The sequence below is a fragment of the Bombina bombina genome, chromosome 1 (assembly GCF_027579735.1).
Source record: "Bombina bombina isolate aBomBom1 chromosome 1, aBomBom1.pri, whole genome shotgun sequence".
Lineage (NCBI taxonomy): Eukaryota > Metazoa > Chordata > Amphibia > Anura > Bombinatoridae > Bombina > Bombina bombina.
In genome coordinates this window covers 1,345,304,249-1,345,331,494 of record NC_069499.1, presented here as the reverse complement: position 1 = coordinate 1,345,331,494, position 27,246 = coordinate 1,345,304,249, and the positions used below count along the sequence as shown (strand labels likewise).

Here is a 27,246-nt window from a genome sequence, read left to right as displayed (position 1 = left end):
TTTTAAATATATTTGTAATAAAAGGAATATGAAATAATATTATATGCGCATGAAAACTATTTAAGATATGCTATCCCTTTTACAAAACCTAGAAAAATATACCTTCACAAATCAGCCTTATTTACAAATAGCCTTTTATTTAGTTAACACAATGGGACTAAAACCTTAACATCCAGTAATACAATTCTAAACTGTGCTCTTAAACAATAGGATAATATATATATTCTGCTATTTAACTGCAATTTATCCTAATACAATATTAATTTACAATATCAGAACTTGCACAGATGAGTTACTTAGCCAATCAGACACAGATTTAAACAATATAGGCTGTGACTACCAATTTAAAATACAATATACACTTCTGAATTATTATATATTTGCATAGATAAACAATTTAAGATTGGGATTAGTTTAACAATATATAGGCTATGAAATGCTAGTTTGAAATATGCCTTATTTCCTTAACTCTGCTACATACAGCAATAGTAAATGTTTACTTTTAATGCTTGCATACAAACAGGCAGGCTAAGAGCTATTCGAGGTTATACAATACAATTTAAAAGTCCAATTTGTTCTTTCCAATTCAAAAATTTAAATTTTACTGTAGTGACTATGCATATAGCTTATCTTACCAAAAACCTTGTATACATTACCAAATAAACAGCAATCCAGTTTCCAATGTTTCTCAACAGATCCAATTTCACCTCAGAAATTCAAAATTGGGGATAATGCATATGGAGTCCAATAGTAGGTGTGTGCTTTAATAATAACCACAGTAGTTATTCCTTCAGGAGTTAGCCAGCAATCTCCTTTATCAGTCTCTATGCTGGGGTTTAAATCATCTGATTTCACCCCTCCCCTTTTTTGGTTATTATCAGTCATTGGTGAGTATTGGAAACGCCCACGGAGCCTTGTCCCTGGTCCGCCCTTAGAGTTGAAACATGTTTACCATGGCAACGTATCTTATGGACAGTTAAATTCCCTTAACTGTCCTACCAGTATTGGCCCTTAGGTGGCAGCAGATATCCAGACAAAACAATGCAGCATGACAATACATACAAATTCATTTAACCAACATTTTTAGACAGTGAAATATTTCTTTAAACTATGTAATAACTGCCATAATTTTTTTGTATTATTCTCTCCCAATATTAATTATAGATGAAGCAGCATCAGATCAATTTCCTGATCGTTTTGATATGAAACATCATGTTTTATTATTAACATTGTATTATATTAAAACAATTTAACACTGCTAATTTTTCCAGATTGGTAGTATTTAAGACTCCTGATATATTGCATTCATTCAGATATAGCATGTTACATTTCTGTGTATTTCTTCCTGAATATATGAATCCTGTCTATGTAGATCTGAAATAAAAATAAATGTTAATAATCACTTCTCTTCAGGTCCATAAACATCTGTTCATGTTCTTAAACACACAGAGGCTAAGATATTCATGCTTTCAAAATATGCATGTATATATACAATACACATATACACACATATACATATATAGATATATATACATACACATACACATCCACTTCTATGCATTATCTTGTATTTATTTTCCTAGTATATTTTTTTGAAATCTAAATACAGTTGTTGGAAACATGTAAGTCATGTGTTTTCTCTGTGTTATCTTAACCCAGACGCAATGTTTAACATATTGTATATTCCAGTCTTAGTAGCCACACAGCATGAGCCACTCATCAAATCTGTGCTAATTATCAGTCCCTTTTGAAGAATGCTTGCATCTTTCACATCTCTACAGACGGATCGTCATCTCCATTGGAGGAAGTCCATATATGGGCATGTATCCTGATCTAGGTATCAGAATGCTGTCTTAACATTGGTTCCCAGGAAATCACACAGATGGTTTCTGAAACTGTGTTAATTTTAATTAAACCAAATGTTCTATTGTTCTCACTTTAGCTAGGAATTTCTCTTTTAAAGTAATCTTTATTAGTTTCCTGTGTAATTGAAAAAGTGGGGGAGAATCAAACATGGTTGAAGTTAGTTTGTCTGACAGAAATGAATCTGAAAGAATATAATTGTATTGCATAGCCTTAAAATATATGATTAAAATATATATATTTATTAACCTTACATATACCTTGACAACACCAGACTTCCCAAGAATATTGCTGAACTGAAACAGTTCTGTAAAGAGGAATGGTCAAGAATTACTCCTGACCGTTGTGCACGTCTAATCTGCAACTACAGGAAATGTTTGGTTGAAGTTATTGCTGCCAAAGGAGGTTCAACCAGTTATTAAATCCAAGGGTTCACATACTTTTTCCACCTGCACTGTGAATGTTTACATGGTGTGTTCAATAAAAACTTGGCAACATTTCATTCTTTGTGTGTTATTAGTTTAAGCAGACTGTGATTGTCTATTGTTGTGACTTAGATGATGATCAGATCACATTTTATGACCAATTTGTGCAGAGATCCATATCATTCCAAAGGGTTCACATACTTTTTCTTGCAACTGTATATCCTAATATATAAATAAAGCAAAATCAAACCTGGTTTATCTATCTACAGATCTTTCATGTCCCTATCTTTTTAGATTTCAGAACGAGAATCATGTTTGGCTTACAAAAAATAAACGTTACCATGTGTATCTGTAGCTGTTTAACGTGTAAGTCAATCCTAGCGTTTTATAAACGCTAGGATGGACTATTGAAACAAATAAAGGGGACTTTCATTCATGAAGTATAAGATACTTCGGCCTAGATTTAGAGTTCGGCGGTAGCCGTGAAAACCAGCGTTAGAGGCTCCTAACGCTGGTTTTGGCCGCCCGCTGGTATTTGGAGTCAGTGATTAAAGGGTCTAACGCTCACTTTTCAGCCGCGACTTTTCCATACCGCAGATCCCCTTACGTAAATTACGTATCCTATCTTTTCAATGGGATTTTTCTAACGCCGGTATTTAGAGTCGTTTCTGAAGTGAGCGTTAGAGCTCTAACGACAAAACTCCAGGCGCCTGAAAATAGCAGGAGTTAAGAGCTTTCTGGGCTAACGCCGGTTCATAAAGCTCTTAACTACTGTACCCTAAAGTACCCTAACACCCATAAACTACCTATGTACCCCTAAACCGAGGTCCCCCCACATCGCCGCCACTCGATTAAAAATTTTTAACCCCTAATCTGCCGACCGCCACCTACGTTATACTTATGTACCCCTAATCTGCTGCCCCTAACCCCGCCGACCCCTGTATTACATTTATTAACCCCTAACCTGCCCCCCACAACGTCGCCGCCAGCTACTTACAATAATTAACCCCTAATCTTCCGACCGCAAAGCGCCGCCACCTACGTTATCCTTATGTACCCCTAATCTGCTGCCCCTAACACCGCCGACCCCTAGATTATATTTATTAACCCCTAATCTGCCCCCCTCAACGTCGCGGACACCTGCCTACACTTATTAACCCCTAATCTGCCGAGCGGACCTGAGCGCTACTATAATAAAGTAATTAACCCCTAATCCGCCTCACTAACCCTATCATAAATAGTATTAACCCCTAATCTGCCCTCCCTAACATCGCCGACACCTACCTTCAATTATTAACCCCTAATCTGCCGACCGGAGCTCATCGCTACTATAATAAATGGATTAACCCCTAAAGCTAAGGCTAACCCTAACACTAACACCCCCCTAATTTAAATATAATTTACATCTAACGAAATTAATTAACTCTTATTAAATAACTTATTCCTATTTAAAGCTAAATACTTACCTGTAAAATAAATCCTAATATAGCTACAATATAAATTATAATTATATTATAGCTATTTTAGGATTAATATTTATTTTACAGGCAACTTTGTAATTATTTTAACCAGGTACAATAGCTATTAAATAGTTAAGAACTATTTAATAGTTACCTAGTTAAAATAATAACAAATTTACCTGTAAAATAAATCCTAACCTAAGATATAATTAAACCTAACACTACCCTATCAATAAATTAATTAAATAAACTACCTACAATTAACCTAACACTACACTATCAATAAATAAATTAAATACAATTGCTACAAATAACTACAATTACATAAACTAACTAAAGTACAAAAAATAAAAAAGAACTAAGTTACAGAAAATAAAAAAATATTTACAAACATAAGAAAATTATTACAACAATTTTAAACTAATTACACCTACTCTAAGCCCCCTAATAAAATAACAAAGACCCCCAAAATAATAAATGCCCTACCCTATTCTAAATTAAAAAAGTTAAAAGCTCTTTTACCTTACCAGCCCTGAACAGGGCCCTTTGCGGGGCATGCCCCAAGAATTTCAGCTCTTTTGCCTGTAAAAAAAAAAAACCATACAATACCCCCCCCAACATTACAACGCACCACCCACATACCCCTAATCTAACCCAAACCCCCCTTAAATAAACCTAACACTAATCCCCTGAAGATCTTCCTACCTTGTCTTCACCATCCAGGTATCACCGATCTGTCCTGGCTCCAACATCTTCATCCAACCCAAGCGGGGGTTGGCGATCCATCATCCGGTGGCTGAAGAGGTCCAGAAGAGGCTCCAAAGTCTTCCTCCTATCCGGCAAGAAGAGGACATCCGGACCGGCAAACATCTTCTCCAAGCGGCATCTTCGATCTTCTTGCATCCGGTGCGGAGCGGGTCCATCTTGAAGCAGGCGACGCGGATCCATCCTCTTCTTCCGTTGTCTCCCGACGAATGACGGTTCCTTTAAGGGACGTCATCCAAGATGGCGTCCCTTGAATTCCGATTGGCTGATAGGATTCTATCAGCCAATCGGAATTAAGGTAGGAAAATTCTGATTGGCTGATGGAATCAGCCAATCAGAATCAAGTTCAATCCTATTGGCTGATCCAATCAGCCAATCAGATTGAGCTCGCATTCTATTGGCTGATCGGAACAGCCAATAGAATGCGAGCTCAATCTGATTGGCTGATTGGATCAGCCAATCGGATTGAACTTGATTCTGATTGGCTGATTCCATCAGCCAATCAGAATTTTCCTACCTTAATTCCGATTGGCTGATAGAATCCTATCAGCCAATCGGAATTCAAGGGACGCCATCTTGGATGACGTCCCTTAAAGGAACCGTCATTCGTCAGGAGACAACGGAAGAAGAGGATGGATCCGCGTCGCCTGCTTCAAGATGGACCCGCTCCGCACCGGATGCAAGAAGATCGAAGATGCCGCTTGGAGAAGATGTTTGCCGGTCCGGATGTCCTCTTCTTGCCGGATAGGAGGAAGACTTTGGAGCCTCTTCTGGACCTCTTCAGCCACCGGATGATGGATCGCCAACCCCCGCTTGGGTTGGATGAAGATGTTGGAGCCAGGACGGATCGGTGATACCTGGATGGTGAAGACAAGGTAGGAAGATCTTCAGGGGCTTAGTGTTAGGTTTATTTAAGGGGGGTTTGGGTTAGATTAGGGGTATGTGGGTGGTGGGTTGTAATGTTGGGGGGGGGGTATTGTATGTTTTTTTTTTACAGGCAAAAGAGCTGAAATTCTTGGGGCATGCCCCGCAAAGGGCCCTGTTCAGGGCTGGTAAGGTAAAAGAGCTTTTAACTTTTTTAATTTAGAATAGGGTAGGGCATTTATTATTTTGGGGGTCTTTGTTATTTTATTAGGGGGCTTAGAGTAGGTGTAATTAGTTTAAAATTGTTGTAATAATTTTCTTATGTTTGAAAATATTTTTTTATTTTTTGTAACTTAGTTCTTTTTTATTTTTTGTACTTTAGTTAGTTTATGTAATTGTAGTTATTTGTAGCAATTGTATTTAATTTATTTATTGATAGTGTAGTGTTAGGTTAATTGTAGGTAGTTTATTTAATTAATTTATTGATAGGGTAGTGTTAGGTTTAATTATAACTTAGGTTAGGATTTATTTTACAGGTAAATTTGTTATTATTTTAACTAGGTAACTATTAAATAGTTCTTAACTATTTAATAGCTATTGTACCTGGTTAAAATAATTACATTTAATAATGTTAATATTAATCCTAAAATAGCTATAATATAATTATAATTTATATTGTAGCTATATTAGGATTTATTTTACAGGTAAGTATTTAGCTTTAAATAGGAATAAGTTATTTAATAAGAGTTAATTTATTTCGTTAGATGTAAATTATATTTAACTTAGGGGGGTGTTAGTGTTAGGGTTAGACTTAGCTTTAGGGGTTAATACATTTATTAGAATAGCGGTGAGCTCCAGTCGGCAGATTAGGGGTTAATAATTGAAGTTAGGTGTCGGCGATGTTAGGGAGGGCAGATTAGGGGTTAATACTATTTATGATAGGGTTAGTGAGGCGGATTAGGGGTTAATTACTTTATTATAGTAGCGCTCAGGTCCGCTCGGCAGATTAGGGGTTAATAAGTGTAGGCAGGTGTCGGCGACGTTGAGGGGGGCAGATTAGGGGTTAATAAATATAATCTAGGGGTCGGCGGTGTTAGGGGCAGCAGATTAGGGGTACATAGGGATAACGTAGGTTGCGGCGGTTTACGGAGCGGCAGATTAGGGGTTAAAAAAAATATGCAGGGGTCAGCGATAGTGGGAGCGGCAGATTAGGGGTTAATAAGTCTAAGGTTAGGGGTGTTTAGACTCGGGGTACATGTTAGGGTGTTAGGTGCAGACTTAGGAAGTGTTTCCCCATAGGAAACAATGGGGCTGCGTTAGGAGCTGAACGCTGCTTTTTTGCAGGTGTTAGGTTTTTTTTCAGCTCAAACAGCCCCATTGTTTCCTATGGGAGAATCGTGCACGAGCACATTTTTGAGGCTGGCCGCGTCCGTAAGCAACTCTGGTATCGAGAGTTGCATTTGCGGTAAAAATGCTCTACGCTCCTTTTTTGGAGCCTAACGCAGCATTTGTTTGAACTCTCGATACCAGAGTTAAATTTATGGTGCGGCCAGAAAAAAGCCCGCGGAGCGTTAACAGCCCATCTACCGCCAAACTCCAAATCTAGGCCTTCATGTAGAAAGCTCCTTTTTTTGTTTCAATCGATCGCCGTTCTTAGCTGCTACGGCAGCCCACGGCTAAAACATTTTTTTGCTAAGAGGTGACGTTTTCACCTCACAGCCAATAGCTTGCGGTAAATCCGGCTCCCATAGTCGCCAAACCGGATTAACTGCACGGCTATTGGCTAAGAGATGAAAACTTCACCTCTTAGCAAAAAATTTTTTTAGCCATGGGCTGCCGTAGCAGCTAAGAACGGCGATCGATTGAAACAAATAAAGGAGCTTTCTACATGAAGTATCCCCTTTATTTGTTTAAATAGTCAATCCTACCGTTTGTAAAACGCTAGGATTGACTTTAACTTTAATTTAGAATATAAATACATATAGAAAGAGAAGCACTCAACCTGGAACGAACAACAGCTCGGTGGCTTGTTCTATGATGAGTTACTACCTAGGAGCAACCTCTTTTAGATCAATTGTGTTTTTCACAGAGGAGAACTTTCCTGTAGTATATCAGTCTGATCCCCCCTAACAAGGCCACTCCAGCCTCGAAATACCAGGCGATTCTCCTCTGAACAAGGGAGTTGGAAACCCCAGACAATCGTTTTGGCCTCCTTTGGGCCTAATCAGTGAGGTGCAGCCATATTCCTCAAGCCACATTTGGTAAAGAGTCCACTTCTGGTTTCCCCCATCACCCTTAGGTCCATTGTTTCACAGGTTTTTATCTGATCATCTCTGCTTAGTCTAATTAGAGACAGCTATTTTGCCATATTAGGCTGTGTGTGCTTCCAGTTCTCAGGATTCGGGGAAACTCACAATTTTCAGACTTAAATTGCAGGAAAATGTGACAAAATTAATAATGAGAGCATATTGCCATTTATTTTTACTAGCCATAATTAAAGGGATATAAAACACAATTTTTTTTCTTTCAAGATTCAGACAGGGCATACACACATCCTTTGTACAGCAATCCCCTATCTGAACGCATCGAATAAGCTAATGGCAATAGGCATATAAGCGCAGCCACCAATCACCAGCTATCTATTGAGCCAAATAGATATGCTTTTTTAGCAAAGGATACGTAGGGGTCGATTTATGAAGCAGCGGATGCTGCTTCAGGTCCGCCTGAAGCGAAGGTTTAGAAGCAGCGGTCCTAAGATCGCTGCTCCTTAACTCGTCCGCCACCTCTGAGGTACGATCTGGCTGATTGACACCCCCTGCTAGCGGCCGATTGGCTGCGAATCTGCAAGGGGCGGCATTGCACCAGCAGTTCTGCTGGTGCAATGATAAATACAGACAGCGTATGCTATCGGCATTTATCGATGTGCGGCGGACATGATACAATACAGCGTATCATGTCCGTCCGCACCTTAATAAATTGACCCCAAGAGTAAAAAGCAAAATATATAACAGAAGCAATTTGGAATTTTTTTTTTAAATTGCATTAACTATCTGAATCATGAAATAAAAATGTGGTGTTTTATGCCCCTTTAAATATTTCATATAACAATCTCAAAGTGTGTTATGTCCCTTTAAAAACACTGAGGAAAGCGATGCTATAGACTTTATACGAGACCTCAGATGGATAGGAATAATCACATATAGTGAGTTAGTGTATAAATGTCTCTTTATCTGAAACGTCCTTCCTTGTTTCCCTTTAGACCCAATCAGGAGATGCAGATTAAAGTCATGGCTCTTTTAGTAGCTCTGCTGCAGACAGCTAGTGACCGAGAAAGAGAGGTAAGTCACCAATTGCATTTACTGGGAAGCTGAGATCACGCCAGTTACTGCAGGTTACTAGACAGTGAATATTAACGTTTATCAACTGAGTGTGTGTAAGTAGATAATGAGTCTTAGAAATAACCCTTTTCAGTGTGCTATTTTCCTTATAAAAGAGCATTTAAAGGGACAGTTAAAAAAGATAGATAATGCCTTTATTACACATTCCCCAGTTTTGCACAGCTAACTATCGGCTAGATTACGAGTTTTGCGGTAAAAGATGCTCGGTGCTAACTTGCAAGTTATTGTCACTGCTCTCCTCCCTATAGCGCTGCCATTACAGATTTTTGTATAAACCCGGCATCAACAGGAAAGAAGTGAGTGTAGAGCAAAATTGAGCTCCATACCGCACTCCAATACCAGCGCTGCGGTGAGCTGGTTTTACGTGCTCGTGCACGATTTCCCCATAGACATCAATGGGGAGAGCCGGCTGAAAAAAAGTCTAACACCTGCAATAAAGGAGCGTAAAGCTCCGTAACGCAGCCCCATTGATTCCTATGGGGAAATAAAAAGTTAAGTTTACACCTAACACCCTAACATAAACCCCGAGTCTAAACACCCCTAATCTGCCGCCCCGACATCGCCACCACTTACATTACACTTATTAACCCCTAATCTGCCGCCCACGACAACGCCACCACCTACCTAAATTTATTAACCCCTAATCTGCCGCCCCCAACGTCGCCGCCACTATACTAAAGTTATAAACCCCTAAACCTAACCCTAAGTCTAACCCTAACACCCCCTACTTTAATATAATTAAAATAAATCTAATAATAAATTCCTATCATAAACTAAATAATACCTATTTAAAACTAAATACTTACCTCTAAAATAAACCCTAAGTTAGCTACAATATAACTAATAGTTACTATAGTTAATTAAATAAATTACATTAATTAAATCCAATTAACTAAATTACAGAAAACCCCCACTAAATTACACAAAATAAAAAATAAATTATCAGATATTTAAACTAATTACACCTAATCTAATAGCCCTTTTAAAATAAAAAAGCCCCCCTAAAATAAAAAAATACCTAGCCTAAACTAAATTACCAATATCCCTTAAAAGGGCCTTTTGCGGGGCATTGCCCCAAAGAAATCCCCCAACGGTAAAACCCACCGCCCACACAACCAACCCCCCAAATAAAATCCTAACTAAAAAACCTAAGATCCCCATTGCCCTGAAAAGGGCGTTTGGATGGGCATTGCCCTTTAAAGGGCATTTATCTCTTTTTCCGCCCAAAAGCCCTAATCTAAAAATAAAACCCACCAATAAACCCTTAAAAAAAACCTAACACTAATCCCCGAAGATCTACTTACAGTTTTTGAAGACCCTACATCCATCCTCAACGAAGCGGCAGAAGTCTTAATCCAAGCGGGCCGAAGTCTTCATCCAAGCCGGCAGAAGTGTTCATCCAGACGGCATCTTCTATCTTCATCCATCCGGCGCGGAGCGGCTCCATCTTCAAGACATCCGGCGTGGAGCATCCTCTTTTTTTCCACAGCGACTGAAGAATGAAGGTTCCTTTAAGTGATGTCATCCAAGATGGCGTCCCTTGAATTCCAATTGGCTGATAGAATTCTATCAGCCAATCGGAAATAAAGGTGAAAAAATCCTATTGGCTGATGCAATCAGCCAATATGATTGAGCTCACATTCTATTGGCTGATTGGAACAGCCAATAGAATGTGAGCTCAATCCTATTGGCTGATTGGATCAGCCAATAGGATTGATAGAATTCTGTCAGCCAATCTGAATTCAAGGGACGCCATCTTGGATGACGTCACTTAAAGGAACCTTCATTCTTCAGTTGCTGTGGAAAGAAGAGGATGCTCCGCGGCAGATGTCTTGAAGATGGAGCTGCTCCGCACCGGATGGATGAAGATAGAAGATGCCGTCTGGATGAACACTTCTGCCGGCTTGGTTGAAGACTTCGGCCCGCTTGGATGAAGACTTCTGCCGGCTTCGATGAGGACTTCTGCAGTTTCATTGAGGATGGATGTCGGGTCTTCAAAAACTGTAAGTGGATCTTCGGGGGTTAGTGTTAAGGTTTTCTTTCTTAAGGGTTTATTGGGTGGGTTTTATTTTTAGATTAGGGCTTTTGGGCGGAAAAAGAGCTAAATGCCCTTTTAAGGGCAATGCCCATCCAAATGCCCTTTTCAGGGCAATGGAAAGCATAGGTTTTTTAGTTAGGATTTTATTTGGGGGGTTGGTTGTGTGGGTGGTGGGTTTTACTGTTGGGGGGTTGTTTGTATTTTTTTTTACAGGTAAAAGAGCTGATTTCTTTGGGGCAATGCCCCGCAAAAAGCCCTTTTAAGGGCTATTGGTAGTTTAGTTTAGGCTAGGGTTTTTTTTTGGGGGGGGGGGTTTATTTTGATAGGGCTATTAGATTAGGTGTAATTAGTTTAAATATCTGAGAATTTATTTTTTATTTTGTGTAATTTAGTGGGGTTTTTTGTAATTTAGTTAATTGGATTTAATTAATGTAATTTATTTAATTGTAGTGTAAGGTTAGGTGTTAGTGTAAGACAGGTTAGGTTTTATTTTACAGGTAAATTTGTATTTATTTTAGCTAGGTAGCTAGTAAATAGTTAATAACTTTTTACTAACTATTCTACCTAGTTAAAATAAATACAAACTTAGCTGTGAAATAAAAATAAAACCTAAGATAGATACAATGTAACTATTTGTTATATTGTAGCTAGCTTAGGGTTTATTTTACAGGTAAGTATTTAGTTTTAAATAGGAATTATTTAGTTAATGATAGAATTTTTATTTAGATTTATTTTAATTATATTAAAGTTAGGGGTGTTAAGGTTAGACTTAGGGTTAGGTTTAGGGTTTAATAAGTGTAGCGACGACGTTGGGGGCGGCAGATTAGGGGTTCATAATATTTAACTAGTGTTTGCGATGCGGGAGAGCGGCGGTTTAGGGGTTAATATGTTTATTATAGTGGCGGCGATGTCCGGAGCGGCAGATTAGGGGTTAATAATTTTATTTTAGTGTTTGTGATGCGGGAGGGCCTCGGTTTAGGGGTTAATAGGTTGTTTATGGGTGTTAGTGTACTTTTTAGCACTTTAGTTATGAGTTTTATGTTACGGCGTTGTAGCATAAAACCCATAACTACTGACTTTCAGTTTACGTTATGGATCTTGTAGTTTTAGGCTGTACCGCTCACTTTTTGGGGTGCAGGCAGACTTGTAATACCGGCGCTATGGAAGTCCCATTGAAAAAGGACTTTTTGAAAGCTGCGGTAGTTATGTTGCGTTACGGCCAAAAAAGTGTGCGGTGCAGCTAAACCTGCAAGACTCATAATACCAGCAGTAGTGAAAAAGAGCCTTAACGCTGCTTTTTCTCCCATACCGCAAAACTCGTAATCTAGCCGAATGTTATATTAATACACTTTTTACCTCTGCAATTACATTGTATCTAAGCCTCTTCAGACAGCCCCCTGATCACATGACTTTTTCTTTATTATTTTTTGACTTGCATTTTAGCCAATTAGTGCTTTGTTGTGCACAATTTCATGGGCGTGAGCACAATGTTACCTTTATGGCCCACATGGACTAGCAGTCTCTTGTGAAAAGCAAATAAAAAGCATGTGATAAGAGGCTGTCTGTAGTGGCTTAGAAACAGGTAGACATTTAGAGGTTTAAATGTTATAAAGTATATTAATATAACAATGTTGGTTGTGCAAAGCTGGGGAATGGTTAGTAAAGGTGCTATCTATCTTTTCAAACAATAACAATTTTGTTGTTGACTGTCCCTTTAAGTGAATTCATATTTTAGAACATTTTTTTGTTTATCAGCCCCAATGGTTAGGTTAATAGAATATAATTTGTTCAAACAATTTCTCTTAGATTGTAAATGATCTTTTCCATGTTTATCGTGCATGTGATCTTTGTGTCACCGCAACAGTGACAAGCACTGCATTTATTATCAGGGGGTTTGGCAGCTAATACCCCCTCTGTGCCTGTGCCCTAACGCCTAAGTCTACCACTCTACCTAAAATCTGTAGCCCTAAGCAATGAGTTTGTAGGCCTATGCTTAAATACATCCCTGGCAAGTAGATATCATAACAATCCACCTCTTGTAATGGTAAAATGTATTGCAATAAATGTTTGTACTGTGTTAATGTTATCTCTCAGGAGATGCTGGAATACCTTTGGAAGAAGAATATGAGGCAATTTATACACAAGGTAAAAAAATGTCATTTTATTCTGTTATCACTAATGGTGTTTTTAACATTATTCTTTATATAAAGAGTATACTATTTTTTATAATTCTATGTAGGAAACCACAACTGTTTATTATAATACAAATTTGAATATACAGCTATTGAAATAGTAGATAAATAAATATAGAATCTAGGAAAAGCTCAGAGTCTATTAAATTCTGAGTAAGACCCTCTACGTAGGGTTGCCCACTGTGTCATGTTTTCATGAACAGCTATGAGTTACAGGGTTTGTAGGGAAAAAATCTGAATAGTGTTCTGCCAGATCAATATTCATATTTCCCCCTGAAGCATAAGTTACCCATAGATGTCCACATTACTGAGATGGCAACACTACCTATAATGAGAAAGGAACTTTATAATAATACTTAGAATCTGGCTTAGATCATGGCTAACTATAGAGGCGGCTGGGAGGGGGGCCTCAGAAAACATTTAGAATATTCATTTTGAGCTTTGGTTTATTACTTAACTCTGAATATAAACTCCAATAGCATATTATCCATGGCTGGCCTGTCCTGGGAGACGAGATGAGCCATTACTTGTATGTGCTGCAGTGCTTGACCTTAGGCCTCATGGAGCCGCGCATGAGGAGGTTTATGGACCCTAACGATTCTGTGAGTACATTTTCTATAGTTTACATTTACTGAGCAGATGAGAATTGAAATAAGTGTCTATGGGCTGTATTCAAGGTGCCATTTTCAGTATTCATCCAAAGCTTATTACTCTTTCCCTTTAAGCCAGACTCATGTGCAAGTTCTGATTAATTTTAATGATGTATTAATGGAAGAAGAAGATGCCAGAGAAAAAGTCACATGGGAAACATCTAAAGAGACCTTAACGTTGATTGTTTTTATTCATTCATACAGTATATCAAAAAGTAAGCACTGCATAAGATCTATATACAAAATAAATGTATATAAAATATTTTAACACAGTTTGCAATAAAATCAAGAGCAGCCAAGTCTTAACGTTTTTAAAAAAAAATTAACATCTTGTTGGTCGCAATTAAATAGCCAAACTCTAACCATCTATCTGGGCTCTAATCTGCAGACAACAAAGCTAGCCACAGTCATAATGTCAGTATAAAATGCATTGTTTAGCAGTTGTAATCAGTTAAAGCCAATTAGGAAAATATATGTAGCAGTGTTAGCCTTAATAAGTCAACCAGGTACATTTCAAGTTCTGAAACTTGGAAAATCCTCAAATTTTCAGAACTAACTTACATGAAAATGGGGCAAAATAAATAATTAAAGTATAGAGTGATATTGTTTTATTATGCATAGATAAACATTTTATATAATAATCTTAAGGTGTTTACTGCCTCTTTAAAGGGACATTTAACTCAAAGTTTAAATCCACTAACTAAAGTTTCATTATGCATAGTGAAAACACTAGTACACTTTCAGTATTTATTTTACCTGCTTTTTCTGTAATTTTAAAAAGCAAGACTATTGCCCTCAGAGATACTGGAGAGCATTCCATATAATTCAGAATCTTGACCCCATACATATTGCACAGTGATTGTTTGATGTGTGCAAGTAACTGATTGAAAGAAGCTTTTTAAGGGATGTGTCCCTGAATTGCAAAATCTTGTCAACAAAATGACAGTTAAATGCTTTAAAACATGTATTTTGCCTACATGCCTTTTGCAATGCAGTGAATAATTTCAGATGAAATTAATTTAATGCCCCTAAAATATGATGATGCACACCTGTCTGTGATGGTGGAATAAGCACAATTTTCAGAGGTAGTTTACAGCAAACGCTGAAAAAATAAATAATGAAAGTAGATTGTAAGCTTGTTTTATTTTCCTTCATTAAATATTTTGGGTTAGATTAGAAGTGGAGCACTAAATATAGCTTGTGTGCAAACGATATTGTTCTCCACTTTGTAATACCAGAGCACGATTATGTGCGCTGGTATAACAACTATTTCACAATTGCTAGGAAGCATTGCGCTCACGAGAGCGCGCTTCCATAGGCTCCTGCAGGAGCCTTGTTCTGATGCCGTCACAGACGACATTAGAACCTCGCACAGCAAAGGGGGTAAGTAGGGCAATGATGGCAGCATTTTTAAATATATATGTATTTTAATATATACGTATATATTTATGTGTTAATATGTGTATAATCATATACATAGTGTCTATATTTACATTGCGGTCTATGGGAACACACATTTCCCATAGACCGCAATGTAAAGGCACTTTTCATTGACGTTTTTTTATTTATTTTTAACACCCCACTCCCACCAACTTATACAGATAATACAGTACTGCTGTAGAGGTCAGACAGAGCAGACTTGCAGATAATACAGTATTGCTGTAGAGGTCAGACAGAGCAGGCTTGCAGATAATACAGTACTGCTGTAGAGGTCAGACAGAGCAGACTTGCAGATAATACAGTATTGCTGTAGAGGTCAGACAGAGCAGGATTGCAGATAATACAGTACTGCTGTAGAGGTCAGACAGAGCAGACTTGCAGATAATACAGTATTGCTGTAGAGGTCAGACAGAGCAGGCTTGCAGATAATACAGTACTGCTGTAGAGGTCACAGACAGCAGGCTTGCAGATAATACAATATTGCTGTAGAGGTCAGACAGAGCAGGCTTGCAGATAATACAGTACTGCTGTAGAGGTCAGACAGAGCAGGCTTGTAGATAATACAGTACTGCTGTAGAGGTCACAGACAGCAGGCTTGCAGATAATACAATATTGCTGTAGAGGTCAGACAGAGCAGACTTGCAGATAATAAAGTACTGCTGTAGAGGTCAGACAGAGCAGGATTGCAGATAATACAGTACTGCTGTAGAGGTCACAGACAGCAGGCTTGCAGATAATACAATATTACTGTAGAGGTCAGACAGAGCAGGCTTGCAGATAATACAATACTGCTGTAGAGGTCAGACAGAGCAGACTTGCAGATAATACAGTATTGCTGTAGAGGTCAGACAGAACAGGCTTGCAGATAATACAGTACTGCTGTAGAGGTCAGACAGAGCAGACTTGCAGATAATACAGTATTGCTGTAGAGGTCAGACAGAGCAGGCTTCCAGATAATACAGTACTGCTGTAGAGGTCAGACAGAGCAGGCTTGTAGATAATACAGTATTGCTGTAGAGGTCAGACAGAGCAGGCTTGCAGATAATACAGTACTGCTGTAGAGATCAGACAGAGCAGGCTTGCAGATAATACAGTATTGCTGTAGAGGTCAGACAGAGCAGGCTTGTAGATAATACAGTACTGCTGTAGAGGTCAGACAGAGCAGGCTTGTAGATAATACAGTACTGCTGCAGAGGTCACACAGAGCAGGCTTGCAGATAATACAGTACTGCTGCAGAGGTCAGACAGAGCAGGCTTGCAGATAATACAGTATTGCTGTAGAGGTCAGACAGAGCAGGCTTGCAGATAATACAGTACTGCTGTAGAGGTCAGACAGAGCAGGCTTGCAGATAATACAGTATTGCTGAAGAGGTCAGACAGGGCAGGATTGCAGATAATACAATATTGCTGTAGAGGTCAGACACACCAGGCTTGCAGATAATACAGTACTGCTGTAGAGGTCAGACACAGCAGACGTGCAGATAATACAGTACTGCTGTAGAGGTCAGACGGAGCAGGCTTGCAGATAATACAATATTGCTGTAGAGGTCAGACACAGCAGGCTTGCAGATAATACAGTACTGCTGTAGAGGTCAGACACAGCAGACGTGCAGATAATACAGTATTGCTGTAGAGGTCAGACAGAGCAGGCTTGTAGATAATACAGTACTGCTGTAGAGGTCAGACAGAGCAGGCTTGTAGATAATACAGTACTGCTGCAGAGGTCAGTCAGAGCAGGCTTGTAGATAATACAGTATTGCTGTAGAGGTCAGACAGAGCAGGCTTGCAGATAATACAGTACTGCTGTAGAGATCAGACAGAGCAGGCTTGCAGATAATACAGTATTGCTGTAGAGGTCAGACAGAGCAGGCTTGTAGATAATACAGTACTGCTGTAGAGGTCAGACAGAGCAGGCTTGTAGATAATACAGTACTGCTGCAGAGGTCAGTCAGAGCAGGCTTGTAGATAATACAGTACTGCTGTAGAGGTCAGACAGAGCAGGTTTGCAGATAATACAGTACTGCTGTAGAGGTCAGACAGAGCAGGCTTGTAGATAATACAGTATTGCTGTAGAGGTCAGACAGAGCAGGCTTGTAGATAATACAGTACTGCTGTAGAGGTCAGACACAGCAGGCTTGTAGATAATACAGTACTGCTGCAGAGGTCAGTCAGAGCAGGCTTGTAGATAATACAGTACTGCTGTAGAGGTCAGACAGAGCAGGTTTGCAGATAATACAGTACTGCTGTAGAGGTCAGACAGAGCAGGCTTGTAGATAATACAGTACTGCTGCAGAGGTCAGACAGAGCAGGCTTGTAGATAATACAGTACTGCTGCAGAGGTCAGACAGAGCAGGCTTGTAGATAATACAGTATTGCTGTAGAGGTCAGACAGAGCAGGCTTGCAGATAATGCAGTACTGCTGTAGAGGTCAGACAGAGCAGGCTTGCAGATAATACAGTATTGCTGTAGAGGTCAGACAGAGCAGGCTTGCAGATAATACAGTACTGCTGCAGAGGTCAGACAGAGCAGGCTTGTAGATAATACAGTATTGCTGTAGAGGTCAGACAGAGCAGGCTTGTAGATAATACAGTATTGCTGTAGAGGTCAGACACAGCAGGATTGCAGATAATACAGTATTGCTGTAGAGGTCAGACAGAGCAGGCTTGTAGATTATACAGTATTGCTGTAGAGGTCAGACAGAGCAGGCTTGTAGATAATACAGTACTGCTGCAGAGGTCAGACAGAGCAGGCTTGTAGATAATACAGTATTGCTGTAGAGGTCAGACAGAGCAGGCTTGTAGATAATACAGTACTGCTGCAGAGGTCAGACAGAGCAGGCTTGTAGATAATACAGTATTGCTGCAGAGGTCAGACAGAGCAGGCTTGTAGATAATACAGTATTGCTGTAGAGGTCAGACAGAGCAGGCTTGTAGATAATACAGTACTGCTGTAGAGGACAGACAGAGCAGGTTTGCAGATAATACAGTACTGCTGCAGAGGTCAGACACAGCAGGCTTGCAGATAATACAGTATTGCTGTAGAGGTCAGACAGAGCAGGCTTGCAGATAATACAGTACTGCTGTAGAGGTCAGACCGAGCAGGCTTGCAGATAATACAGTACTGCTGTAGAGGTCAGACAGAGCAGGCTTGCAGATAATACAATATTGCTGTAGAGGACAGACAGAGCAGGCTTGCAGATAATACAATATTGCTGTAGAGGTCAGACAGAGCAGGCTTGCAGATAATACAGTACTGCTGTAGAGGTCAGACAGAGCAGGCTTGTAGATAATACAGTACTGCTGTAGAGGTCACAGACAGCAGGCTTGCAGATAATACAATATTGCTGTAGAGGTCAGACAGAGCAGACTTGCAGATAATAAAGTACTGCTGTAGAGGTCAGACAGAGCAGGATTGCAGATAATACAGTACTGCTGTAGAGGTCACAGACAGCAGGCTTGCAGATAATACAATATTACTGTAGAGGTCAGACAGAGCAGGCTTGCAGATAATACAATACTGCTGTAGAGGTCAGACAGAGCAGACTTGCAGATAATACAGTATTGCTGTAGAGGTCAGACAGAACAGGCTTGCAGATAATACAGTATTGCTGTAGAGGTCAGACAGAGCAGACTTGCAGATAATACAGTATTGCTGTAGAGGTCAGACAGAGCAGGCTTCCAGATAATACAGTACTGCTGTAGAGGTCAGACAGAGCAGGCTTGTAGATAATACAGTATTGCTGTAGAGGTCAGACAGAGCAGGCTTGCAGATAATACAGTACTGCTGTAGAGATCAGACAGAGCAGGCTTGCAGATAATACAGTATTGCTGTAGAGGTCAGACAGAGCAGGCTTGTAGATAATACAGTACTGCTGTAGAGGTCAGACAGAGCAGGCTTGTAGATAATACAGTACTGCTGCAGAGGTCAGACAGAGCAGGCTTGTAGATAATACAGTATTGCTGTAGAGGTCAGACAGAGCAGGCTTGCAGATAATGCAGTACTGCTGTAGAGGTCAGACAGAGCAGGCTTGCAGATAATACAGTATTGCTGTAGAGGTCAGACAGAGCAGGCTTGCAGATAATACAGTACTGCTGCAGAGGTCAGACAGAGCAGGCTTGTAGATAATACAGTATTGCTGTAGAGGTCAGACAGAGCAGGCTTGTAGATAATACAGTATTGCTGTAGAGGTCAGACACAGCAGGATTGCAGATAATACAGTATTGCTGTAGAGGTCAGACAGAGCAGGCTTGTAGATTATACAGTATTGCTGTAGAGGTCAGACAGAGCAGGCTTGTAGATAATACAGTACTGCTGCAGAGGTCAGACAGAGCAGGCTTGTAGATAATACAGTATTGCTGTAGAGGTCAGACAGAGCAGGCTTGTAGATAATACAGTACTGCTGCAGAGGTCAGACAGAGCAGGCTTGTAGATAATACAGTATTGCTGCAGAGGTCAGACAGAGCAGGCTTGTAGATAATACAGTATTGCTGTAGAGGTCAGACAGAGCAGGCTTGTAGATAATACAGTACTGCTGTAGAGGACAGACAGAGCAGGTTTGCAGATAATACAGTACTGCTGCAGAGGTCAGACACAGCAGGCTTGCAGATAATACAGTATTGCTGTAGAGGTCAGACAGAGCAGGCTTGCAGATAATACAGTACTGCTGTAGAGGTCAGACCGAGCAGGCTTGCAGATAATACAGTACTGCTGTAGAGGTCAGACAGAGCAGGCTTGCAGATAATACAATATTGCTGTAGAGGACAGACAGAGCAGGCTTGCAGATAATACAATATTGCTGTAGAGGTCAGACAGAGCAGGCTTGCAGATAATACAGTACTGCTGTAGAGGTCAGACAGAGCAGGCTTGTAGATAATACAGTACTGCTGTAGAGGTCACAGACAGCAGGCTTGCAGATAATACAATATTGCTGTAGAGGTCAGACAGAGCAGACTTGCAGATAATAAAGTACTGCTGTAGAGGTCAGACAGAGCAGGATTGCAGATAATACAGTACTGCTGTAGAGGTCACAGACAGCAGGCTTGCAGATAATACAATATTACTGTAGAGGTCAGACAGAGCAGGCTTGCAGATAATACAATACTGCTGTAGAGGTCAGACAGAGCAGACTTGCAGATAATACAGTATTGCTGTAGAGGTCAGACAGAACAGGCTTGCAGATAATACAGTATTGCTGTAGAGGTCAGACAGAGCAGACTTGCAGATAATACAGTATTGCTGTAGAGGTCAGACAGAGCAGGCTTCCAGATAATACAGTACTGCTGTAGAGGTCAGACAGAGCAGGCTTGTAGATAATACAGTATTGCTGTAGAGGTCAGACAGAGCAGGCTTGCAGATAATACAGTACTGCTGTAGAGGTCAGACAGAGCAGGCTTGCAGATAATACAGTATTGCTGTAGAGGTCAGACAGAGCAGGCTTGTAGATAATACAGTACTGCTGTAGAGGTCAGACAGAGCAGGCTTGTAGATAATACAGTACTGCTGCAGAGGTCACACAGAGCAGGCTTGCAGATAATACAGTACTGCTGCAGAGGTCAGACAGAGCAGGCTTGCAGATAATACAGTATTGCTGTAGAGGTCAGACAGAGCAGGCTTGCAGATAATACAGTACTGCTGTAGAGGTCAGACAGAGCAGGCTTGCAGATAATACAGTATTGCCGAAGAGGTCAGACAGAGCAGGATTGCAGATAATACAATATTGCTGTAGAGGTCAGACACACCAGGCTTGCAGATAATACAGTACTGCTGTAGAGGTCAGACACAGCAGACGTGCAGATAATACAGTACTGCTGTAGAGGTCAGACAGAGCAGGCTTGCAGATAATACAATATTGCTGTAGAGGTCAGACACAGCAGGCTTGCAGATAATACAGTACTGCTGTAGAGGTCAGACACAGCAGACGTGCAGATAATACAGTATTGCTGTAGAGGTCAGACAGAGCAGGCTTGTAGATAATACAGTACTGCTGTAGAGGTCAAACAGAGCAGGCTTGTAGATAATACAGTACTGCTGCAGAGGTCAGTCAGAGCAGGCTTGTAGATAATACAGTATTGCTGTAGAGGTCAGACAGAGCAGGCTTGCAGATAATACAGTACTGCTGTAGAGATCAGACAGAGCAGGCTTGCAGATAATACAGTATTGCTGTAGAGGTCAGACAGAGCAGGCTTGTAGATAATACAGTACTGCTGTAGAGGTCAGACAGAGCAGGCTTGTAGATAATACAGTACTGCTGCAGAGGTCAGTCAGAGCAGGCTTGTAGATAATACAGTACTGCTGTAGAGGTCAGACAGAGCAGGTTTGCAGATAATACAGTACTGCTGTAGAGGTCAGACAGAGCAGGCTTGTAGATAATACAGTATTGCTGTAGAGGTCAGACAGAGCAGGCTTGTAGATAATACAGTACTGCTGTAGAGGTCAGACAGAGCAGGCTTGTAGATAATACAGTACTGCTGCAGAGGTCAGTCAGAGCAGGCTTGTAGATAATACAGTACTGCTGTAGAGGTCAGACAGAGCAGGTTTGCAGATAATACAGTACTGCTGTAGAGGTCAGACAGAGCAGGCTTGTAGATAATACAGTACTGCTGCAGAGGTCAGACAGAGCAGGCTTGTAGATAATACAGTACTGCTGCAGAGGTCAGACAGAGCAGGCTTGTAGATAATACAGTATTGCTGTAGAGGTCAGACAGAGCAGGCTTGCAGATAATGCAGTACTGCTGTAGAGGTCAGACAGAGCAGGCTTGCAGATAATACAGTATTGCTGTAGAGGTCAGACAGAGCAGGCTTGCAGATAATACAGTACTGCTGCAGAGGTCAGACAGAGCAGGCTTGTAGATAATACAGTATTGCTGTAGAGGTCAGACAGAGCAGGCTTGTAGATAATACAGTATTGCTGTAGAGGTCAGACACAGCAGGATTGCAGATAATACAGTATTGCTGTAGAGGTCAGACAGAGCAGGCTTGTAGATTATACAGTATTGCTGTAGAGGTCAGACAGAGCAGGCTTGTAGATAATACAGTACTGCTGCAGAGGTCAGACAGAGCAGGCTTGTAGATAATACAGTATTGCTGTAGAGGTCAGACAGAGCAGGCTTGTAGATAATACAGTACTGCTGCAGAGGTCAGACAGAGCAGGCTTGTAGATAATACAGTATTGCTGCAGAGGTCAGACAGAGCAGGCTTGTAGATAATACAGTACTGCTGTAGAGGTCAGACAGAGCAGGCTTGCAGATAATACAGTACTGCTGTAGAGATCAGACAGAGCAGGCTTGCAGATAATACAGTATTGCTGTAGAGGTCAGACAGAGCAGGCTTGTAGATAATACAGTACTGCTGTAGAGGTCAGACAGAGCAGGCTTGTAGATAATACAGTACTGCTGCAGAGGTCAGACAGAGCAGGCTTGTAGATAATACAGTATTGCTGTAGAGGTCAGACAGAGCAGGCTTGCAGATAATGCAGTACTGCTGTAGAGGTCAGACAGAGCAGGCTTGCAGATAATACAGTATTGCTGTAGAGGTCAGACAGAGCAGGCTTGCAGATAATACAGTACTGCTGCAGAGGTCAGACAGAGCAGGCTTGTAGATAATACAGTATTGCTGTAGAGGTCAGACAGAGCAGGCTTGTAGATAATACAGTATTGCTGTAGAGGTCAGACACAGCAGGATTGCAGATAATACAGTATTGCTGTAGAGGTCAGACAGAGCAGGCTTGTAGATTATACAGTATTGCTGTAGAGGTCAGACAGAGCAGGCTTGTAGATAATACAGTACTGCTGCAGAGGTCAGACAGAGCAGGCTTGTAGATAATACAGTATTGCTGTAGAGGTCAGACAGAGCAGGCTTGTAGATAATACAGTACTGCTGCAGAGGTCAGACAGAGCAGGCTTGTAGATAATACAGTATTGCTGCAGAGGTCAGACAGAGCAGGCTTGTAGATAATACAGTATTGCTGTAGAGGTCAGACAGAGCAGGCTTGTAGATAATACAGTACTGCTGTAGAGGACAGACAGAGCAGGTTTGCAGATAATACAGTACTGCTGCAGAGGTCAGACACAGCAGGCTTGCAGATAATACAGTATTGCTGTAGAGGTCAGACAGAGCAGGCTTGCAGATAATACAGTACTGCTGTAGAGGTCAGACCGAGCAGGCTTGCAGATAATACAGTACTGCTGTAGAGGTCAGACAGAGCAGGCTTGCAGATAATACAATATTGCTGTAGAGGACAGACAGAGCAGGCTTGCAGATAATACAATATTGCTGTAGAGGTCAGACAGAGCAGGCTTGCAGATAATACAGTACTGCTGTAGAGGTCAGACAGAGCAGGCTTGTAGATAATACAGTACTGCTGTAGAGGTCACAGACAGCAGGCTTGCAGATAATACAATATTGCTGTAGAGGTCAGACAGAGCAGACTTGCAGATAATACAGTACTGCTGTAGAGGTCAGACAGAGCAGGATTGCAGATAATACAGTACTGCTGTAGAGGTCACAGACAGCAGGCTTGCAGATAATACAATATTACTGTAGAGGTCAGACAGAGCAGGCTTGCAGATAATACAATACTGCTGTAGAGGTCAGACAGAGCAGACTTGCAGATAATACAGTATTGCTGTAGAGGTCAGACAGAAGAGGCTTGCAGATAATACAGTATTGCTGTAGAGGTCAGACAGAGCAGACTTGCAGATAATACAGTATTGCTGTAGAGGTCAGACAGAGCAGGCTTCCAGATAATACAGTACTGCTGTAGAGGTCAGACAGAGCAGGCTTGTAGATAATACAGTATTGCTGTAGAGGTCAGACAGAGCAGGCTTGCAGATAATACAGTACTGCTGTAGAGATCAGACAGAGCAGGCTTGCAGATAATACAGTATTGCTGTAGAGGTCAGACAGAGCAGGCTTGTAGATAATACAGTACTGCTGTAGAGGTCAGACAGAGCAGGCTTGTAGATAATACAGTACTGCTGCAGAGGTCACACAGAGCAGGCTTGCAGATAATACAGTACTGCTGCAGAGGTCAGACAGAGCAGGCTTGCAGATAATACAGTATTGCTGTAGAGGTCAGACAGAGCAGGCTTGCAGATAATACAGTACTGCTGTAGAGGTCAGACAGAGCAGGCTTGCAGATAATACAGTATTGCCGAAGAGGTCAGACAGAGCAGGATTGCAGATAATACAATATTGCTGTAGAGGTCAGACACACCAGGCTTGCAGATAATACAGTACTGCTGTAGAGGTCAGACACAGCAGACGTGCAGATAATACAGTACTGCTGTAGAGGTCAGACAGAGCAGGCTTGCAGATAATACAATATTGCTGTAGAGGTCAGACACAGCAGGCTTGCAGATAATACAGTACTGCTGTAGAGGTCAGACACAGCAGACGTGCAGATAATACAGTATTGCTGTAGAGGTCAGACAGAGCAGGCTTGTAGATAATACAGTACTGCTGTAGAGGTCAGACAGAGCAGGCTTGTAGATAATACAGTACTGCTGCAGAGGTCAGTCAGAGCAGGCTTGTAGATAATACAGTATTGCTGTAGAGGTCAGACAGAGCAGGCTTGCAGATAATACAGTACTGCTGTAGAGATCAGACAGAGCAGGCTTGCAGATAATACAGTATTGCTGTAGAGGTCAGACAGAGCAGGCTTGTAGATAATACAGTACTGCTGTAGAGGTCAGACAGAGCAGGCTTGTAGATAATACAGTACTGCTGCAGAGGTCAGACAGAGCAGGCTTGTAGATAATACAGTACTGCTGTAGAGGTCAGACAGAGCAGGTTTGCAGATAATACAGTACTGCTGTAGAGGTCAGACAGAGCAGGCTTGTAGATAATACAGTATTGCTGTAGAGGTCAGACAGAGCAGGCTTGTAGATAATACAGTACTGCTGTAGAGGTCAGACAGAGCAGGCTTGTAGATAATACAGTACTGCTGCAGAGGTCAGTCAGAGCAGGCTTGTAGATAATACAGTACTGCTGTAGAGGTCAGACAGAGCAGGCTTGCAGATAATACAGTACTGCTGTAGAGGTCAGACAGAGCAGGCTTGTAGATAATACAGTACTGCTGCAGAGGTCAGACAGAGCAGGCTTGTAGATAATACAGTACTGCTGCAGAGGTCAGACAGAGCAGGCTTGTAGATAATACAGTATTGCTGTAGAGGTCAGACAGAGCAGGCTTGCAGATAATACAGTACTGCTGTAGAGGTCAGACAGAGCAGGCTTGCAGATAATACAGTATTGCTGTAGAGGTCAGACAGAGCAGGCTTGCAGATAATACAGTACTGCTGCAGAGGTCAGACAGAGCAGGCTTGTAGATAATACAGTATTGCTGTAGAGGTCAGACAGAGCAGGCTTGTAGATAATACAGTATTGCTGTAGAGGTCAGACACAGCAGGCTTGCAGATAATACAGTATTGCTGTAGAGGTCAGACAGAGCAGGCTTGTAGATAATACAGTATTGCTGTAGAGGTCAGACAGAGCAGGCTTGTAGATAATACAGTACTGCTGCAGAGGTCAGACAGAGCAGGCTTGTAGATAATACAGTATTGCTGTAGAGGTCAGACAGAGCAGGCTTGTAGATAATACAGTACTGCTGCAGAGGTCAGACAGAGCAGGCTTGTAGATAATACAGTATTGCTGCAGAGGTCAGACAGAGCAGGCTTGTAGATAATACAGTATTGCTGTAGAGGTCAGACAGAGCAGGCTTGTAGATAATACAGTACTGCTGTAGAGGACAGACAGAGCAGGTTTGCAGATAATACAGTACTGCTGCAGAGGTCAGACACAGCAGGCTTGCAGATAATACAGTATTGCTGTAGAGGTCAGACAGAGCAGGCTTGCAGATAATACAGTACTGCTGTAGAGGTCAGACCGAGCAGGCTTGCAGATAATACAGTACTGCTGTAGAGGTCAGACAGAGCAGGCTTGCAGATAATACAATATTGCTGTAGAGGACAGACAGAGCAGGCTTGCAGATAATACAGTATTGCTGCAGAGGTCAGACAGAGCAGGCTTGCAGATAATACAGTACTGCTGCAGAGGTCAGACAGAGCAGGCTTGCAGATAATACAGTATTGCTGTGTAGAGGTCAGACAGAGCAGGCTTGCAGATAATACAGTACTGCTGCAGAGGTCAGACAGAGCAGGCTTGCAGATAATACAGTATTGCTGTAGAGGTCAGACACAGCAGGCTTGCAGATAATACAGTACTGCTGTAGAGGTCAGACAGAGTAGGCTTGCGGATAATACAGTATTGCTGTAGAGGTCAGACAGAGCAGGCTTGCAGATAATACAGTACTGCTGTAGAGGTCAGACAGCAGGCTTGCAGATAATACAGTATTGCTGTAGAGGTCAGACAGAGCAGGCCTGCAGATAATACAGTATTGCTGTAGAGGTCACACAGAGCAGGCTTGCAGATAATACAGTACTGCTGCAGAGGTCAGACAGAGCAGGCTTGCAGATAATACAGTATTGCTGTAGAGGTCAGACAGAGCAGGCTTGCAGATAATACAGTACTGCTGTAGAGGTCAGACAGAGCAGGCTTGCAGATAATACAGTATTGCTGAAGAGGTCAGACAGAGCAGGATTGCAGATAATACAATATTGCTGTAGAGGTCAGACACAGCAGGCTTGCAGATAATACAGTACTGCTGTAGAGGTCAGACACAGCAGACGTGCAGATAATACAGTACTGCTGTAGAGGTCAGACAGAGCAGGCTTGCAGATAATACAATATTGCTGTAGAGGTCAGACACAGCAGGCTTGCAGATAATACAGTACTGCTGTAGAGGTCAGACACAGCAGACGTGCAGATAATACAGTATTGCTGTAGAGGTCAGACAGAGCAGGCTTGCAGATAATACAGTATTGCTGTAGAGGTCAGACAGAGCAGGCTTGCAGATAATACAGTATTGCTGTAGAGGCCAGACAGAGCAGGCTTACAGATAATACAGTACTGTTGTAGAGGTCAGACAGAGCAGGCTTGCAGATTATACAGTACTGCTGTAGAGATCAGACAAAGCAGGCTTGCAGATAATACAGTATTGCTGTAGAGGTCAGACAGAGCAGGCTTGTAGATAATACAGTACTGCTGTAGAGGTCAGACAGAGCAGGCTTGTAGATAATACAGTACTGTTGTAGAG

The 27,246-nt window shown here is 41.3% G+C and overlaps 1 protein-coding gene across 3 annotated transcripts in view; it reads left to right on the top strand.

Annotated features, from left to right (window-relative positions):
• The window catches only part of ELMO3 (engulfment and cell motility 3), a 345,089-nt gene that overhangs the window by 173,432 nt on the left and 144,411 nt on the right, over positions 1–27,246 (top strand). For all 3 annotated transcript variants that reach the window (XM_053702885.1, XM_053702894.1, XM_053702901.1), the window contains exons 9-11: positions 8,637–8,715; positions 12,908–12,958; positions 13,485–13,607. In XM_053702885.1, coding sequence (XP_053558860.1) covers positions 8,637–8,715; positions 12,908–12,958; positions 13,485–13,607 — 253 coding nt within the window. The remainder of the gene's footprint in view (positions 1–8,636; positions 8,716–12,907; positions 12,959–13,484; positions 13,608–27,246) is intronic.